This window comes from Xenopus tropicalis, chromosome 5 (assembly GCF_000004195.4).
Source record: "Xenopus tropicalis strain Nigerian chromosome 5, UCB_Xtro_10.0, whole genome shotgun sequence".
Lineage (NCBI taxonomy): Eukaryota > Metazoa > Chordata > Amphibia > Anura > Pipidae > Xenopus > Xenopus tropicalis.
The window spans coordinates 146,809,541-146,830,832 of NC_030681.2; the positions used below are offsets into that span (position 1 = coordinate 146,809,541).

At 41.3% G+C, this 21,292-nt stretch overlaps 1 protein-coding gene across 1 annotated transcript; it reads right to left on the reverse strand.

Annotated features, from left to right (window-relative positions):
- Positions 1-1,014: 1,014 nt before the first annotated feature.
- Positions 1,015-10,901, reverse strand: LOC116411093 (adhesion G protein-coupled receptor F5-like). Its single transcript, XM_031903003.1, has 5 exons — positions 10,623-10,901; positions 8,425-8,537; positions 7,201-7,261; positions 6,046-6,248; positions 1,015-2,382 (listed from the first exon to the last, which is right to left on the reverse strand). The coding sequence occupies exons 2-5, from the start codon at positions 8,518-8,520 to the stop codon at positions 1,348-1,350; spliced, it is 1,395 nt and encodes a 464-aa protein (XP_031758863.1). The 5' UTR covers positions 8,521-8,537; positions 10,623-10,901; the 3' UTR covers positions 1,015-1,347.
- Positions 10,902-21,292: the final 10,391 nt, after the last annotated feature.

Below are 21,292 nucleotides of genomic sequence, written 5' to 3' on the forward strand. Positions count from 1 at the left end.
TTAAAAGGAGAAAAGGAACGGTAGTGTAGGGACCCATAGGGTTAACACTCCCTATGCTCTTAGCCCTTCACTTCCTAGTTTGCTGTTACTAAGCGGAATGTCATGTTTCAACTTAGATATTTGCATCTGTGCAATTATTGGCCCCTAGATAGGATGACCACTTCCTTCACACAGTAATATAGTGATATGCAGGGCGTGGGCACTTCCGCTTTGGCCTTCCTCTCATCAACAGAAGGTGGTGTTCCATTGAGCCTGGGACCCAATTAGGCCCAGAAGCCTGTGCCCTAGAGGAAGCCAAATCCACCTAGTGAGTCTAAGTCGGGGAGCAGGGACCCCGTGAATGAGGTGAAGCCATTTGCAGGTTAGACTCTGTAAGAGCAGCTGTAGGAGTGAGACTTAGCTCAGGGCTATTTAGCAAGAGCAGCTGTGGCTCCAACAAAGGAGAGTTAGTGGGTTTAGTACCCCCAAGGCTCTGCTGCCTTATTGTAGGGGCCACAGTTTCAGACACAGGTTTCAGGTTATTTCTAAACTCTGAACTACAGTCGGCTGTAGGGATCCGGCCCAGTAAAGTTGGGCACCCTTGGGACTCCTGTCTATTATCCCTCATCTGTCTCCAATCTGAGTTATACAGGGAACTCTGAGTATCACTCATGTATTATAAGGGATAATGTACCCCCTACTGTAAATGATAAGGATATTAGCAGTCACTGAGGGGTTCTGTGCCCATATAAAGGCACAAGGCTGCAGGCTGAGTTATACAGGGAACTCTGAGTATCACTCATGTATTATAAGGGATAATGTACCCCCTACTGTAAATGATAAGGATATTAGAAGTCACTGAGGGGTTCTGTGCCCATATAAAGGCACAAGGCTGCAGGCTGAGTTATACAGGGAACTCTGAGTATCACTCGTGTATTATAAGGGATAATGTACCCCCTACTGTAAATGATAAGGATATTAGCAGTCACTGAGGGGTTCTGTGCCCATATAAAGGCACAAGGCTGCAGGCTGAGTTATACAGGGAACTCTGAGTATCACTCATGTATTATAAGGGATAATGTACCCCCTACTGTAAATGATAAGGATTATAGGCTGAATCTCAATGATTTTCAGCTAGAAGCCCTGCAGGCCAGATGTGACCCTTCAAGGCATTTTTATGGCCCCCATTTGTCCATGTGCCCTATTAACATGCTTTTCTGTTAAGGACCCACCTATTGAGAAAAATAAATTTTTTCGAGAGTAATACTGGAGAATTATTAATCCCATGTCCCTCAAATGCTGTGTAGGTTTCTAGTTCTAGTATCTATACAGTTGTACCAAAAATATACCTGTACATCAAATCAATAATTATAACAATAAGTTCCAATAATATATCTCTGACAAGTGTTTTCTCTTGACATTTACCTGAAATGCATGGAAAGCAAAATATAAGTTCTGTAGGAATAAATTGTTCTTGTCAAGTAGCATTCTGAGGCTGATTCCCCAGGTGATGGAAGAAACCGGAGTCAGAACAGCAATGATACTAATGATCTGAATGAGGATTTTCCTGCTGGTAAATCTTCTCTTCACTCCTTCTGGAGACCTTATTATTTTATATATAACCACCAGCAAAATGATGAGATTTAGGAATGAAATGGTCATCACTGGGACCAAAAAACTAATAATTGCTCTGGTTCTGTCGGTCTCAAACCAAGTCTCATTTCTACTTTTAAACGCCTCTCTCGGCACCACCGCTGTAAACAGAATAGTAGTAATGAGAATAGGGCACCCGTATCCCACAGAGAAGGCAGCAGTCAGCATTGCCCTCCTACTCATGTTGTGCAAAACGAAAATCACCCGATAGAACAGGAAAAGTCCAATCACCAGAATCCAAAAGCAGAGGCACAAATAGAAAAAGAAAAGCAGTATATTTGCAGCTAAATCTAAAAAATACAATTTAGGATTAGGGAAATAAAGTAATACAATGTAGATAATAAACCAAATTTCAGCCAACAGAAGGGACACAGTTATATTTACCAGGCACACGTGGCGCATGTATGTGGTGTCATTCTCAGTGACTGACTTCCAGATCACGGCTTCAGCAATTAGAGCGATAAGCAGGCATGGAATGGAAATCCCCACCCCTATGTAGGTAATAATCCCTATACTGGTACTTTTAGAAGATCCATTTACTGTTGCCAGCCTCCATACAACTGCTCCATCTAAGCACAGAAGCAAATCATCTACCAAACTACTTATATCAGAAGACATATTTCCAGTTTCTGCCCCACCACCATAAGAATCATTGAGCAAGTAGCAATGCTGTTGGTCGGTGGGTATATCTACTGCCCCACATTTGAGGTATTCTGCAGACTTGGTGATATTTAAGGTGTTGAAAGAATTCTGTAAAAACAAAAAAGTATATTAATAGATTACTGAAAAAGAAATTGAGAGATTGCAGAACACGTGTTTAGTATAAAACTGTCAGAACCCTTAGACCCTCAGATGCGTTGCCTTGGAGAATAAACACCAAACACGGGTGATTTCACATTATTCTCAGTTGGAGCAAAGCAGTGGGTAACCGTGTAGGCACTAGTATGGTTCCCTCTATTACATGGAGAATAACTGGAGTGGCCCCTTTACTTCCCAGGGACTTTCCCTGCCTTCATTCCCTGGCTCACACCCTACTATATTTTCTTTCTGTGTAACAGATCAAAGATGAATAGCAGCCAACAACAGGCCCTGAAAAACATCTAGTCCCAATCTAAGACATTTTGGGGATGATTTATTAGAATTGAAGGTCATATAAACTCGTCAAGGTATAATTTCGTATAACACTCCATCATGGTTGTATTTAAAAAATTCACTCTGTTTGTCTGGAGGCTCCCAGTCGTTCCTATTCACTTATATACTTATGTAGTGGTGAACTATAAACTTAAGCTTAAATTTAATGGTTTCTTATAACAAGCCAAACGCTCACCAAATTAGACAGGGTGCTTATGCCCCGAACCTCTTGCTCTGTAGGTATTCAGTCTTCATATTAGTGCAATTAATATACAACGTACAGTTGTGAATGGTTAGATATACACTCACCGCTTCCTCTCAGTGGCCCGGGTGCAATGCCCCAGCCCCGCAGCAAGGGAAAACACAACCTCAAATCAGGTGTAGAAACATCACAGGTGCCTATGAATATGTGTGGCAACACACGAAACGCATCAGGTCTGGATCCTTGAATAAAGCCTTTTTGAAGTTTTACAACCGCTGTCCTGGAGTCCGTTGAGTGCATGCCGGTGATGTTTCTACACCTGATTTGAGGTTGTATTTAAAAAATGCCACAATAATGCTTGAACCGTTTGTATGAAAAGTTTGAGTTTATATTTGAAAATCCCTGAGAGTAAACGCCGTTTGTTCCTCCTGGGACTCCTTTCACTATCAGGCGATGCAACTTTGGGACAGGTTTGCTCAAAGGGGCTATGATGTTAAGACCATTAATACAGCCTATGAGAGGGCAGTGGCCACTAGCAGGATTGACCTATTAAAGGGAAAATCCTGGGATAAAAGACACGTTAGTAACAAAGCCAAGATAAATTCTGAGCATAATATAGGGTTTTGTTCCTTTGGAAGAGGAGTTTCGGAAATACAAAAGAGTGTCCGTAGGCATTGGGGGGTACTACTGCAGGATCCGGATCTGGGTAAGGTCTTAGGGGATAGGCCCCGATTTATCTACAAAAGGAGTAGGAACCTGGCCTCTTGGATTTCTAAAAGTCTCTATACTACTGAGGTTGATAGGCAAGGGGCGGCCTGGATGCGCTATAAGGGGACCTACAAGTGTGGTAGGTCCAGATGCAAAGCATGTACTCTATTAAGGGTGTCAAAAACCTTCACGAGTTCCAGAACAGGACGTACTTACCCCATCCCCCAATACTTTAATTGTCAGACCAAAGGGGTGGTTTATTTGGCCACATGTGACTGTGGGGCCCAATAGGTGGGCAAGACCATCCGGGGGGCTGGTATACGTTTCCTTGAACACATGTCAGCGGTGGAAAGAGGGGACATTAGGTCCGCAATTGCTAAGCATGTTATTGAACAACATGGCAAAGTGTGCATGATTACCTTTCAGATTATTGACAAGCCTAGATTGAATATTAGAAAAGGGGATCTGGATAGGAAACTTTCGGAGAAGGAGGCATATTGGATGTACCATTTGAAAACTATTGATAGCCATGGGGGTCTGAATAGGGAGTGGGAGCTCTCTTGTTACTGTTAGTATTGCTACCTTCTTAAGTGGGGTGTATCTAATTTAATTCAATATAATTTTATTTGTTTATGAGGTTAGACTAGTCTCTCTACAATACATAGGATATAGGGTCAAGACAGAGGTGGTGAAGATAAGTCGGTTATCCTCCGGGATTTAATATGATCTTGTTGTGTTTATGAAATCATTGTATAGATTTGATATTTTACTATATATTTTTCTTGATAAAATTATGTGAATATATGTACTAATTATACTATGACCATACCTATTTATTATTGGGACACACCTTAGGAGTGATCTATGTTATATTTCTCCCTTTTGGGATAAAGAATAAGTGTCACAGAGTTCCTCTCTGGACATGAAATTATTTATTGATTTTATGTATCATTATTTAATATTTTAAATTTGTGCGGTATGACATCAGTTTGTGTATACATCCTAATTAAGGTTTAGTTGGTAATGTGGGGGTTAACTTTAACTTTCACTAAGGGGGGGTGGGTTTCATTAGGGTATTTAAGGCACTGATGGGTGTGTGTACACTTGTTATAGCTTCTGAGGAAGTGGCAGCAGGCCACGAAACGCGTCAAGCTCATGGTGTGGTTTTTTGCAACATGTTTTTAATGGAGATATGAAATAAAGAATATGTTTTTATGGAGAAGTGGTCCTGTCGTGCTCCATCCATCTACATTACAGTAAACGCCGTTTAACTTGAATTGAAAATGAGTGAAATAGAAAACAATGAAGGGATTAACTTCCCCTTGAAAATGAGTGAAAGAGAAACAATGATGGGATTAAATTCCCCTTGAAAATGTTTCAAGGACAGGCTGTCACTGACTATTCTATTCCTCTACTATTCTCTATAAGCCTCCACAGAACTCAGTGGTACTTGACAGATCAAACCTGCCAAAATCAACTTTTTCTCAAAATTGCTAAATGTGCCACTAGGCGATACACAGGCTTATTTGACAAGGTCACCAAACGAAAGGGACAGCTCCCTATTTGGCCACCATCATACTGGGCCAGATCAGACTAATCCGGATCATCCATTGGGGCCTACAGAGACCTGTAGGTAGAGGACCCCATCAACATGCCGATGCATGCCATCAAACGTTGGCCATAAGTAGATCCAACCCAATCAGCGTCTTAGATCTGCCATGTATGGTTTTATAACGTCCAATAATCACTTAACCTCCATCAAAGGCTTCTCTCAATAAACCACACAATACACTGGATTAACGAAGTGCATCTATCTCTATGATGTCCCAAACTATATCCCCAAACTTAAGAGCGACGGGCAACAAAATGTCTAAAAGTAATTTTATATTGAAGTCACACAAATTGTGTTGCCAGATGTCCAGGGAGTAGAACCATCTAAGGGACCCCCCAAGCCAATGTGAAGAGTGCGGCTGCCATTTGTTTAAATGTTCTACTGGTATGACTATGAAGATTTTCATTCATCCAGGTCATGGTATATCTAGTATAAATAAATCTAAAGCAACTGGACTTGTTTAGTAATCATTGAAGACGTTTCACTACTCATCCGAGCAGCTTCTTCAGTTCAACTGACTGGTATGGGAAGTCCTCAGCGTATGGACTCTTCCACTAATCCAATCACAATGGCACTTTGTAACTCTTCAGAGAGGTGACACCTGAATGAATTTGAATTTACGTAGCTAACTCTTCCTGCTCACATCAAGCCGGTGGGTATTGAGGGAAAAGAATATCAGTTTCCCATAGGCACCATTAGTCTGTACTTTGTATTATTACTTCATTAAAGGTTTTACCAATATAATGAAAGAAATTGTTACCTTGGTGTTCAATGTCTGACTACAACTTTTAGCTGTATGACAATCTGTTGTGTTTTCCCATATTCCATTCATACAAACATAGTATATTATTTCAAATATCTGTGAGTTGGATCCACTGCACAGTTTTATAAGATGCGACCCATTCAGGGATTCGGGAAGATCTTCCTCTTGGACTTCGCCACACATTTGTACTGAATCACGTTCTGTTATATAAAATTCAATAAGATTTGCAGGTCAGTCTAACAGAACCTTGTTCTGTATTGGGCAAAATGCGGACAAGTGACTCCTTCTCATGTTCTGGTTTTAGGCTACGGCCACACAGGGATGACTCTTGGCCTAAGAGTTTATCAGCCCCTATGATTGGATCAGCCTTCTAATGTGCCTGTCCCCGGAGTCACTGTGTCGGCCTGGGTTCAGGCACACGGAATGGATTTTGGCACCGTAACACGCAAGTATGCATTTCAGTGCTAAAATCCACTTCATGTGCCTGCATCTAGGCCAGGGGTAGGGAACCTATGGCTCGGGAGTCAGATGTGGCTCTTTTGATGGCTGCATCTGGCTCACTGCCAAATCTTTAATAAAAAAAAAAAAACGGGGGCGTGGCCTGCGCTCGGCAGATAGAAGACGTGTTCTATCCGCCGAGCGCAGGCCACACCCTCCTCCGCATCGCATCCGCATCTGGCATCATTGGGACCCACCCTACCTTTCCCCGCAGCATCCACAGCCAAACATATTGTATGGCTCTCACGGAATTACATTTTAAAATATATGGTGTTTATGGCTCCCTCAACCAAAAAGGTTTCCGACCCCTGATCTAGGCCAATGCAATGGCTCAGGGGGCATCAAATGTCTTGGAAAAAAACATAGCAAATGAATGATTCATGAATCATGATGAATTAAAGATTAATGATTAACCCATCAGAGATTTTATAATAAATATGCATAGAGAAAAATTGCAAATCAGTGGAAAAGTGGCAGCTGAGATTAGTTGGGATTGTGTGGGTTTGGGCTACACGTTGTATTGAAGAGTCAGCCCGGTTCTTGTACAGAGAAATACAGAGGGGCCTAGATATAATGCATTTACATGAGTCTGAACAGAAGAATGATAGGAGTCACTTAATCCATTTCTGAATGATACATTATAGACTCACTTACCTGCAAAACTTTGGTCTTTTGAATATTTGCCATCGGATTCGGCTCTGCCCGTTGTGGGAACCTACAGGAATAGAGGTTGGCAATAATTTCAGACCTTTCTCAAGGGCCCAGCAGGGGCCAGAACATTTCACATATAAATATATATTTCCTAAAAATATAGTGTAGGTGAGACCTTTTATTGTCTAGCTACGTGAAAGTCAGTAGTGATAATACAGTTTCCAGACAAGCACACCTGTAAATTGTACCCTTAAAATACACTATAGCCATGAATATCCTGTAAAATATATCCTTATAAACTATATTCAGTGATGTGAAGGGTGCTTAGTGGGAGGAGTTATGCCACAAAAAGTCAAAACTCATTAAAATGTGGGTATTGTAAGAAATACCTATACCTACACTCACAGAGTAGACCATTCTAGTCTGAGCCCTAGAGGTCCCACCTATGAACATTATGTGGTCTCTGAGATTTACCTCCAAAATGTTGCAAGATCTGTAGTGTGATTGCTTGATATGAGAAATGATGCAAAGTGGTCACTATGTGCTTAACCCTAGTGGGGAAGGCAATACGAGAGTAATTCAGTGTGTGTTCCTTAGGCAGCAGATATCACCCTAAAACATATTGGGAGGCAGGTTAATTGACGCTAGTGAGTATGAACGTGATATAGACCTTAAATTGTAAGCTCCGCTGGGACAGGGACGTGTGTAAATGATGACCTGTTTCTATATAGCACTGTGGAATATTTTGTCACTATATAAAGGTTTATCATAACATTAAGAAGCTCCAATTCTCAGCGTACCTTATACCCTATATCACATTCTTTAGATAGCCTTGCTCAAGAAAATCAGAAAGGGGCGACTCTAGAGTGGAGGTTTGTTTGCTGGGGTAGCTGTGTGGGGACCCTGGGATGATATAGATAGAATAGACAAGATGGCCTGGGTGACTACTATGTATGGCCAGTTTTTATCTTGGCCTCCACAAACTTTGATTTGTGTGAATGTGACAGAGCGGGCCCAACACATAAGGGTGCCTAAGGCAAGACCCAGCGCCACCACCCCCTGTCCCTTAGCAATGTTCCAATCACCCTCTCTCTATGCCCCCCAGCACTCAGCAACTCTTACTGCTTCCCAGTAAAGTGTTCAATAAAAAATATACATAATAAAGGTAACTGTGGATTGTACAATAGTAGCAAATTAGTGATAAAAGTCATTCAATGAGCAACTCACCCATTCACCCAAGTCACTGACAGTTACATAACTGGCCGTTTCAGAGAAAAAATATAGCAGCAAGAAATACACCATCCAAGTTTGTTTGCCCATCATTGGGAAGATCCCTGCAACTGAACCAAACAAGATTTTAATTGCATTTTACTGATACAATTCTCTTTCACTACTGCCCCATTAATTGTGCACCAAGAGCTGACGGAGTGTGCAACAATATCCAATACAGTCTAAAAACTATTTCTTATAAAAGAATTGCAGATTTGTTGTTTAAGAGGTATGAAATGTAAAACGATGCAGCAGATGCAGCCTTACTGGGGGTCAGTGGCAATTATGGGGGGGCTGCCTCCCACTCTGCGCTTAGATCTTAAAGAAGAACTTACTAAAGAAATAGGCTAGAAATATTGTACATTATGTTTTGGGCTTCTGTACCAGCCCAAGGCACCCACAGCCCTTTAGCAGGGAAGATCTGTGCCCCTGAAGATGCCCCCAGTAGCCCCCCATCTTCTTTTCTACTGATTCTCTGCCCATACTCTGTGCTGCTGTCACTTACCTGAGCTTAGGGGCCCACTCACATTATACTGTATATATAGAATATAAATGTCCCACTATCCTGTATATATAGAATATAAATGTCCCACTATCCTGTATATATAGAATATAAATGTCACACTATCCTGTATATATAGAATATAAATGTCTCACTATCCTGTATATATAGAATATAAATGTCTCACTATACTGTATATATAGAATATAAATGTCACACTATCCTGTATATATAGAATATAAATGTCTCACTATACTGTATATATAGAATATAAATGTCTCACTATACTGTATATATAGAATATAAATGTCTCACTATACTGTATATATAGAATATAAATGTCCCACTATCCTGTATATATAGAATATAAATGTCACACTATCCTGTATATATAGAATATAAATGTCTCACTATACTGTATATATAGAATATAAATGTCACATTATCCTGTATATATAGAATATAAATGGCACACTATCCTGTATATATAGAATATAAATGTCACACTATCCTGTATATATAGAATATAAATGTCACACTATCCTGTATATATAGAATATAAATGTCACACTATCCTGTATATATAGAATATAAATGTCACACTATCCTTTATATATAGAATATAAATGTCCCACTATCCTGTATATATAGAATATAAATGTCACACTATACTGTATATATAGAATATAAATGTCACACTATCCTTTATATATAGAATATAAATGTCACACTATCCTGTATATAGAATATAAATGTCACACTATCCTGTATATATAGAATATAAATGTCCCACTATCCTGTATATATAGAATATAAATGTCACACTATCCTGTATATAGAATATAAATGTCACACTATCCTGTAGATATAGAATATAAATGTCCCAATATCCTGTATATATAGAATATAAATGTCACACTATCCTGTATATATAGAGTATAAATAGCACACTATCCTGTATATATAGAATATAAATGGCACACTATCCTGTATATATAGAATATAAATGTCACAATATACTGTATATATAGAATATAAATGGCACACTATCCTGTATATATAGAATATAAATGTCACACTATCCTGTATATATAGAATATAAATGTCACACTATCCTGTATATATAGAATATAAATGGCACACTATACTGTATATATAGAATATAAATGACACACTATACTGTATATATAGAATATAAATGTCACAGTGTAAGACTGATTAGCAATTGATTTGGATTCACATAACATGGCAGCTCTGAAATCAGTGCAACTAGCATCAGAATTTAATAATGAGACCTGTAGCATCAGCTTATATGACAGAACAGCCTTATTTTTTGCTTAGCTTCTCAACCGCCACCCAAAGCCCACTGAGTGGCCCTGTCCTGGACATTTCTAACAGAATCCAAGATGGAGAAGCTCCTGTGTCAACTATAAAGAACTTTATCATTACTACTACAGAGATGCTGAAAATATAAAATATGAAATTTCTAGCCATCTTCATGTTTAGGGTTTAGTTCAAAGGAGTCTGCATCGCTAGTGCAGAGAGCGCAATAGCACACATCTCTGGTTCCTGAATTATTTGCCTTTCTACCCTACCAAGCACCGGCCTGAAGTATGAGAGAAGGAGCACTCACATTTCCAACCTGACAACTGACCTTTAATGTTGTTCTTTGATTTGTAGAAAAGTAGAGTGCCCTGCTGTCCTGGTCCGGGTTTAGGCGCAAAGTGGATTTAAAAATGTACGTCAATTTGAACCAAAATCCAGAAGAGAAGCACTCACTGTGTGTCAGGCATACAAGCCTCTGCAGAGAGTATCTGTATTGCAGGCTGAGAAATCCCTGTGAATTGTGGGTTTAAGCTAAGACCTGCTATCAGTATTTTTCAAGGTTATTTCCTAATTCTGCACATCATATGTACATTGTAAGAGAGGTACATGCCTGGTCCAACTGCTTTCTAAATAACTTTTTTTGCCCTGAAGTTGATTTTTGACAGATTGGAACGCAAGGCCAGGTCAGCAAATTATTTGTATTTTTTTTTAAAGGCGTAGCAACAGTTTACACTCAAAAAAAGAGAAAATTAGTTTAAAAATAGTAGAGATTTTTATCTTTATAAAAGATAAACCCAATTTGTACGCAGTGTTCTATTCAGATAAGGAAACCACGCAAGATTTTGGAAACTCCCGAAGGCTCTAACATTCTTTAAGATGGGGCCCTGTAAGGAGACAAGGGCCCTGGAGACTTCAAGTAAGATACACTGTGTAAATATGTGCGAGACTCATTCTCACGAAACTCAGAGAAAGTTTCCTGGGTGCTTTACTCCATTCTGTTCTGTGCTGCATTCTGAGAAGTCTGCAATAAAGGGAGTTCTGGTTCAACACATATCTTTGTGGTCATGGCCACTGTTCTCAGCAAAGGCCTAGGCTGGTCCCAAAGGGAAAAGGTAAGTCCAGGTACCAACCTTATGGCCACATACCGTTACTGCCTTCTAACTAGTACCCCATCAGTGTAGGGCAGGGATCCCCAACCAGTGGCTCAGGGCAACATGTTGCTCACCAACCCCTTAGATGTTGCTCTCAGTGCCCCCAAACCAGGGAGTTATTTTTGAATTCCTGACTTGGGGGCAAGTTTTGGTCGGATAAAAACAAGATTTCCTACCAAATAAAGCCCCTGTAAGCTGATAGGGTGCATAGAGGCCCCTAATAGCCAATCACAGCCCTTATTTGGCCCCTCCATGAACTTTTATGATGCTTGCATTGCTCTCCAAGTCTTTTTACATTTGATTGTGGCTCAGGAGTAAGAAAGGTTGGGGACCCCTGGTGTAGGGCATCAGCAAGCAGGGACAGTGTTGCACAAGACTGTGACCAGCGGAGGAGGTTGAGGAGTGAGGGGTTCTTACCCATAACCTGAAGGTTTATTAAACAGATTTCCTTTGTACTGTAATCATGAAGACAGTAGACCCAGCAATACAATATCAGGCAGTATGGAGCACTCACGCACCATGCAGGTAGGACACCACAGTGCTTGGGGATCCCCTCCTGTGGATATGAAATTGCCTGAGTTCCTTCCCAGCTGTGGTCCCTACACTAGGCAAAATACTAGCACAGAACTGCTCTTACTCAATAGCCTTGAGCATTACTATGTGTAAGCTCCACCTCCTGATAGCATAGAGTGAAGAGAAAAAGAACCACATGATCCCTCTCATTATATAACAACCTATGGACAGAAACTAGTCACAAGATACAGTATCTGAGCCATTTGGGGGAAACTCCCTCCCGTGGGGAATACTGTAGGTGACCGAGCCTGGGCTTACGGAGCAGTAGGAAACAATAACCCTTTGGGTCCCTGTGGAAAGATTAACTTTTATAATGGTAGGCAGGAACGTTTCTTACGCAGAGAAGACACATTGGATACAAAAATGCAGCAAAATAGGACTTTGCCTTTACTTTATTCACTCAAGAAAAACACACCAGAAGGGCCCATTTACTGACATTTCTATTTATTTCATGTTAACGAATTGTGGTTTTTAGCAATAAGACACACGGATTATACTAATTACTTGAAAACTCGAAAAATGTATGATTTATTGAGCAAAAAAAAGACAAAACGACACCATCCAAAAGCTGGTGAGGTCATGTAGAAATCAATGGGAGGTATCCTAGGCAAACTGTAACACTCTTTATTCCATTGAGAGTAGAAAAGAATCATTTAGGAATTAGTGGTCCCAATTCTTTTTGGTCAAATACTTCTCCATATGTAGGATGTACACTCAGACATCAGCATCCAGACTGGAGTTTGTGGCACAGAATAGAAAAATGTCTCTGGGCTGTGGGGAGGGTCCACTGGAGCATGTAAGAGGTCACAAGTAGTGATGTGCAGGTCAAGAACCTTAACCTGCACCCAACCCTAACCAGTAAAATGTTACCATTGTAGGACCCAACCCATACCTCACCTTTCCACTCTGTACGCTACTTCTGTATGTGCCTTAAGTTCCAGGAGCAGAGGAAGAGTGCACTTCCCCAGTCTGACCCGCACTCAACCCAACACGCAATAGTTGCCCAAATTTCAACCCTAACCTGCCTGACCTAAGGATAAACCCCAAGGGTCCCGTGGCTGGCATGTCAGCCCGCACATCACTAGTCACAGGCAGCTCTTGCAATGGCACGCCCAACAGCTGATCCATTAATCTATCATATTTATATATCTCTGCCCTGTGCTCCTCATTTTTGGGCCACACTGGTTGTCTATTGTGGCCATATCAAATGTCGATTCTCCATTTATCCACTGAGGAGTAAGCTACATAAAAACTGAGCAGTGCTAGGGAAGGTGCACTATGATTGGCCTTTACGTATCAAGGTGCAGTCAGACACCCATGGGATTGATGTGTAGGGCAGGCCACAGGCCAGTAGTGTATTGGAATACTAATAATACTTTGTGTGGCCCCTTCTATGCTCTCCTTTTTTTTTTTACCTGTGGGCTGATCAGTCAAAGAACATACCAGATCAGCCTGTGCACCAACTGACGGCTTCCCCAGATATATGAAAACTGAGATCTTGGGGCACTGATTGTAATTATTAATAACAGTATTAAAGCATATACTGTGAAACATACAGAGCAACAATACAGCTTGTGGGCAAACTGAAAATGGCTGATTTCATGAAAGCATTATAACAATATAATAATATATACTGGCCTCAAGGGGATTCCTGGAGCTAACATTGTCTCTGCACCTGTACTGTTATAAATATCATTCTGTGTTCCTCAGGGCAGCCCTCACCTATTAAACACAGAGTAAGCACATAATATGGTCTTGTGTCATAAGAACATCCCTCCGGCACAGAGGGGCACATTTGCTAAAGGCCAATCATTTTTTGTTTCACTTTTATTCAGTCTTTTTATTGCCCCGGTGGCCATTTAGGTGCCAGTATGTTCTGTTGCATACTCACTTTGGAGGAGGAGAGAGTAAGAAACTTGCTGGGAACTGCTGAAAAAAATATAAATAACTGAAAAACCATGAAAAGTAAAAAATGAAGACCAAATGCAAATTGTCTCAGAATATCAACATCTATATCATATAAAACGTTAATTTAAAGGTTTAATACTCTGTAGGGACCCGTAGGGTTAAATTAAATCCCTACAGGCTCAGTTCCCTTAGTTGCATATGTGTGCTATTGGCTAGCAGGGATGGTGACCACTTCCTGCCTCACTTTAGTATAGTCCTGGGAAAGGAGTGGCACCTTCCTGTTTGCTTCCAACTGAGGGACAGGGTGGGTGCTGCTGTGAGCCCAGAGCTGGGGCCCAGTGAAGTCAGGGAACAGGGCCCAGTGAATGAGGCATTAGATAGAGGCAGGTGTAGCTCCCTGTATAGTACCCTCTAGGGCTGTAAGGCAGTTAGGGCTGAGCTAGAAAGAGCAGTTCTGAGCTCAAACATAGGGCTTGCAGATTTGCCTGTAGGGATCCCAGTGACTAGGGAATCAGGATAGAGAATTCCCTGAGGGGATCCACTGCGGGGTGTGGCAGAGGGGCAGTGAGATTCCTGCCAGTCTGTGCTCAGGGGAGTGTCAGTGTGGGTTACACTCTGTATGGGGTGTTGCCTGTACCACTGGCCTCTTAATCACTTCTAATCATTTTGTTATTTGCAAGAACCTCCGGTGCCCTATGTTTTTATTTTTCTGTATAGCAGCAAGGGAGGTGTAGTTGCACAACACCCTCACCTTCCTCTTCCACTTAGTGAAGGCCCATTCTGGGTGAGAGAGTACAGTGTAACCCATGTTCTACTGGTACTAGTCCGGGAAGGCAGCTACTGGGCTGAAATAGAGGTTACAACTCCTTTCATATTAAACATCACAGTGCGATCAAACCATGCGGGTCCAGAAATTCCACTATGTTGCACCGCGGAACCCACACTGACGTCTGTAGTAACTTAGCATGGAGAGACCGCACTACTTTGCTGCAACGTGACATGTTTCGGGCAACAAGGGACCCTTTATCACTTTTACATACTTAGAACATGTAAACTGCAGCAAGTGAATACCTGTAGGGAAATACCACTACCAGCGCGGATAGGGTTGCCCATTGGCCGGTACTGGACCAGCCTTGCCAGTAAATCACCAGCTAAGGCCGGCACCGGTATTACAAATGTATTGTCATTGTACTTGCTGGTTAATTTGTAATGCCCTATAAATCCCTCCCCTCCCTGACCCTCTCTGCTGCCAATCACCCTTTATAACTACAGTATAGACCTACCTCTGCTCTGCCTATAACCTGGCCCAGTGTGCCCATTTACCCACCCCATCCACCTTTTCCCCCTCCCCTTATGTCATAGCCCTTTAACCACATTACATCACGTCCCGTCCCCCACTAATAAGTCACAGAAAAAGGTGGCAACCCAAAGCATGGAGCCCAAGCAGCGGCTCCATGGAGATCAGCATCAGAGACAATTGAGGATCTGACTGAAGCTCCAGCAGAGGGCGCCATAACTTCAAGATATTTTTTTAGACACAAGTCTGGAAGAATTTGTAAAAGAGAGACCATACCCAAAAAGAAAAAAGCTGGAGAACCCCAGGGCTCCTATTCAGCCAGAGAGACATCCCCAATGAGAGAAAAGATTGAGGAGGTAAATATGGTTATTAATATTGCCTCTTTTTAAACTGTCAGATGCTGAACTGTTTATGATTTGTGCTACCTTTCCAACGGGGAAGGGACTCTGGGGCAGGTAGCGCTACCTGGGGGGACTTGTGCTCTTGGGGAAGGTGCTGAACTGAATAAAAGAGTTGTGGTCTATCCGGATCCAAAGTTGGGACTGGGCACCTACAGAGACTGTGCCAGGACTGGATAGACTGCAGGGGTTCCTCAGGGCAGGATTGTCAGTTATCCATAAAGTTGTTTTACATTCTATTTCAATGGTTATATAAAGTTATCCTTGCTCCAAAGTGTGTGTAATTTTTTTTCCTAGAAATCCCCTTGAGGTGTGCTCCTCAGTGTCCACTAGGTGGAAGCACTGTGCTAAATACCAGTTCCCAGTATCTTTCAAAAAAAAAATCTCCTGTTTAACCAAGTATACATCCCAAAGAAGTGAGTGTGCCAAGAAAGGGTTAAACATCTTTCCATTCATGTCCTGTCCTGGTTATATTCCCATCTCCTGTTCAAACAACTGCCTGCTTGCTAGGGTAATTTGGACCCTAGCAACCATATAGCTGCTGAATTACCAAACTTAGAGCCGCTGAACAAAAAGCAAAGTAACTAAAAAAACGTAAAAAATGAAGAACAATATTCAAAATATCTTAGAATATCAGTGTGTACATCATACTAATTGATTTGAAGGTGAACTATCCCTTTACTGAAGCTCTTAAATAGCTGAGAACCCCTGGTCATTATGGATAAAAAACTGGTTACCCCCCCACCAAGATTCAAGAAATTATGGACAGTGTGGAGATTGAATCATTTAATAATAGTGTAATTCCAAACAATGCGCAGGATTTCTTGACCACCGATAGTCCATGGGTGCCAGTACAGGTATCGGACCCCTTATCTAGAAACCCATTATCCAGAAAGTTCCGAATTATGGAAATTTCTTCTTTCTAATTATTTTAATCAAATAATTCACATTTTTAAAAATGGTTTCCTTTTTCTCTGTAATAATAAAACAGTACCTTGTACTGATCCCAACTAAGATATAATTACCCCTTATTGGGGGCAGAACAGCCCTATTGGGTTTATTTCATGGTTAAATGATTCCCTTTTCTCTGTAATAATAAAACAGTACCTGTACTTGATCCCAACTAAGATATAATTACCCCTTATTGGGGGCAGAACAGCCCTATTGGGTTTATTTCATGGTTAAATGATTCCCTTTTCTCTGTAATAATAAAACAGTACCTGTACTTGATCCCAACTAAGATATAATTACCCCTTATTGGGGGCAGAACAGCCCTATTGGGTTTATTTAATGGTTAAATGATTCCTTTTTCTCTGTAATAATAAAACAGTACCTGTACTTGATCCCAACTAAGATATAATTACCCCTTATTGGGGGCAGAACAGCCCTATTGGGTTTATTTAATGGTTAAATGATTCCTTTTTCTCTGTAATAATAAAACAGTACCTGTACTTGATCCCAACTAAGATATAATTACCCCTTATTGGGGGCAGAACAGCCCTATTGGGTTTATTTAATGGTTAAATGATTCCTTTTTCTCTGTAATAATAAAACAGTACCTGTACTTGATCCCAACTAAGATATAATTACCCCTTATTGGGGCAGAACAGCCCTATTGGGTTTATTTCATGGTTAAATGATTCCCTTTTCTCTGTAATAATAAAACAGTACCTGTACTTGATCCCAACTAAGATATAATTACCCCTTATTGGGGGCAGAACAATCCTATTGGGTTTATTTCATGGTTAAATGATTCCCTTTTCTCTGTAATAATAAAACAGTACCTGTACTTGATCCCAACTAAGATATAATATATATAGCAGCAAAAATCATGATCAGGAAAAGAAGCAAAAGCGTTCTTGTTGGAGTAAGCGAAGGGCTTTAATAGCGTGAAACTCTGACAAGCATACGTTTTTCTGTGGGCGGGTGCATTTTGTTTATACATCACAGGTCACCCATGGGTATTATAGGCATTACATGCAAAGATAATATCACTATTAGTAATGAGTAAATCTGTCCCGTTTCACTTCGACAAAAAACTTGCGAATCTTCCAAAAGATTTGGATTCGGCAGAGTGTGTACTTTTTAAAAGTGTAGTTTCCTGGTGTAAACCTACTGTTCCAGGATTTTTACCTTTGGAATCTTAAGTATGTTATATTCTACTGTAGCGGCACTGCATGGTCGAGAGACAGGAGGCTTTCAGTTGAATTCAGAATCAGTCGAATTTTTGTGCATAAAATACTGTATATACTCGAGTATAAGCCTAGTTTTTCAGCACCCAAAATGTGCTGAAAAAGTCACCCTCGGCTTATACTCGAGACGGGTGCCATGGGTCCCTCCAGACTAGCACCCTCTCTCCTTTGTGTGCAAATTAGGCTCCCTGCAACCAGACCCTCCAGTGCCCTGGCCTAGGCTCCCACTAGCAATACTTATTTCCCCTTACATCCCTCCGGGACCGGGTCTGCTGCCAGTTTGCCAATGAGCAATGAGCATGGGGTAGTACTCATATTGTTTTTGTTGACCCTCTTCTCCACTTACTGAGCTAGTTTATGGTTTTTCTTTGAAATAAATATTGAAAAACATATACCCCACTGATGCCTCAATTAATGTAATTTTATTGGTATTTATTTTGATTATTGAAACTTAGCAGTAGTGGCTGCATTTCCCACCCTAGGCTTATACTCGAGTCAATAAGTTTTTCCAGTTTTCTTAGGTAAAATTAGGCACCTCGGCTTATATTTGGATCGGCTTATACTCGAGTATATACGGGTAAAATATTTTTTGTATTTAGACCTCTAAATCTTGGAAATACACAAAAAGTCGGACAGCTTTGGAAAGCTCAGGTTCTCCTGAAAAAAAAAATGATGTTTTCCAAGGTAAAGTAAACTCCTTCCCCAGGAAATGCCCCTAAAGTGCGACAGAACAAAATGTTCAAAAACCATCCGGCATTTAGTGCAACTTAAAATCTAAAAATCAGCATTTTGTTTATTGACTTACTTAATAGAATGCTATTACCAACCAACCGAGGGTTGGACTTGATGAACAGTTGTCTTTTTGTTAACCATGTAACTATGACTACAATACAAGTATAAACTTATACTGTTAAACCAAGAGGACCTTTCGGTTCATGTCAGAGAGTGAGCAGCCGGTTGGGGAGCTGCATTCCTACATAGAGTTACAGTGAGATGACAGACGATAATATAAATTCTGTATAGGAGGGCTGACGCTGCACTTAGTTCTACAGGTGCGGCCTTTACTATTTATTATTACCATTACCTATGGAAAATGGACGCTTACTGACGTATACAGTGGCTTGCAAAAGTATTCGGCCCCCTTGAACTTCTCCACATTTTGTCACATTACAGCCACAAACATGAATCAATTTTATTGGAATTCCACGTGAAAGACCAATACAAAGTGGTGTACACGTGAGAAGTGGAACGAAAATCCTACATGATTCCAAACATTTTTTACAAATAAATAACTGCAAAGTGGGGTGTGCGTAATTATTCAGCCCCCTGAGTCAATACTTTGTAGAACCCCCTTTTGCTGCAATTCCAGCTGCCAGGCTTTTAGGGTATGTCTCTACCAGCTTTGCACATCTACAGACTGAAATCCTTGCCCATTCTTCTTTGCAAAACAGCTCCAGCTCAGTCAGATTAGATGGACAGCGTTTGTGAACAGCAGTTTTCAGATCTTGCCACAGATTCTCCATTGGATTTAGATCTGGACTGTGACTGGGCCATTCTAACATATGGATATGTTTTGTTTTAAACCATTCCATTGTTGCCCTGGCTTTATGTTTAGGGTCGTTGTCCTGCTGGAAGGTGAACCTCCGCCCCAGTCTCAAGTCTTTCGCAGACTCCAAGAGGTTTTCTTCCAAGATTGCCCTGTATTTGGCTCCATCCATCTTCCCATCAACTCTGAGCAGCTTCCCTGTCCCTGCTGAAGAGAAGCCCCCCCAGAGCATGATGCTGCCCCCCATATGTGACAATGGGGATGGATGGTGTGTTCAGAGTGATGTGCAGTGTTAGTTTTCCGCCACACATAGCGTTTTACATTTTGGCCAAAAAGTTCCATTTTGGTCTCATCTGACCAGAGCACCTTCTTCCACATGTTTGCTGTGTCCCCCACATGGCTTGTGGCAAACTGCAAATGGTACTTCTTATGGTTTTCTGTTAACAATGGCTTTCTTCTTGCCACTCTTCCATAAAGGCCAACTTTGTGCAGTGCACGACTAATAGTTGTCGGACAGATTCCCCCACCTGAGCTGTAGATCTCTGCAGCCCCCCCAGAGTCACCATGGGCCTCTTGGCTGCATTTCTGATCAGCGCTCTCCTTGTTCGGCCTGTGAGTTTAGGTGGACGGCCTTGTCTTGGTAGGTTACAGTTGTGCCATACTCCTTCCATTTCTGAATGATCGGTGGAACAGTGCTCCGTGGGATGTTCAAGGCTTTGGAAATCTTTTTGTAGCCTAAGCCTGCTTTAAATTTCTCAATAACTTTATCCCTGACCTGTCTGGTGTGTTCTTTGGACTTCATGGTGTTGTTGCTCCCAATATCCCTTAGACAACCTCTGAGGCCGTCACAGAGCAGCTTTATTTGTACTGACATTAGATTACACACAGGTGCACTCTGTTTAGTCATTAGCACTCATCAGGCAATGTCTATGGGCAACTGACTGCACTCAGACCAAAGGGGGCTGAATAATTACGCACACCCCACTTTGCAGTTATTTATTTGTAAAAAATATTTGGAATCATGTAGGATTTTCGTTCCACTTCTCACGTGTACACCACTTTGTATTGGTCTTTCACGTGGAATTCCAATAAAATTGATTCATGTTTGTGGCTGTAATGTGACAAAATGTGGAAAAGTTCTAGGGGGCCGAATACTTTTGCAAGCCACTGTATATACTGTATATCTGCAATGCCACTTAATATACAGTTACTATCACTTACTAAGTGTAACTATGAGTAGTTGGGTTATTCTTCCTCTTAGTAGATTCTCAGATCTCTCCACAGGCAGCCCAGCAATCAAAAACACCTTTACATTGTATGACGGGAGAATTGCTGTGCCCAACCCCAGTCAGTGTCGGACTGGCCCACCAGGATACCAGGAAAACTCCCGGCGGGCCCAGGTGTCAGTGGGCCCTCCTTCTCACCCAACCATTTGCCTTGTATGCCTATACCATGGCCATTACTCAATTCTATATGAGAAGAAACAGAAAAAAAGGAGGGAAGGATAGATAATAGTATGTAAAAAGAAGTAATTAAGTGAGTGAACAGAGAAGGGGAGGGGAGGCTTAAGGTCTAAGGTTTTCTGGTGGGCCCTTGGCACCCCAGTCCGACACGGACCCCAGGCCCCATTTACACAGAAATGCAAAAGGAAGCGATTTAATGGGATTGAGCACTTGTAGGGGTTTAGATGTGGCAGAGACCTGGTCCTGCAATGAAATCTCATTTCCAGGCACTTAGTTACTTGCAGGATTCTCAGTTTCCCCATTTACCATTTATGGTTCAATCAGCTTACACAGGCAGCAGTGTAGTAAATGTTAATAAAAGCCATTTAAACATGGAGTAAAGGTGAAACCACTAGGGGTGCCAACATATTGACAGCACAACTTTCAGTTCATTTATGTTTAGATTCGCTTTGGGCCATAGGCAGAGATGC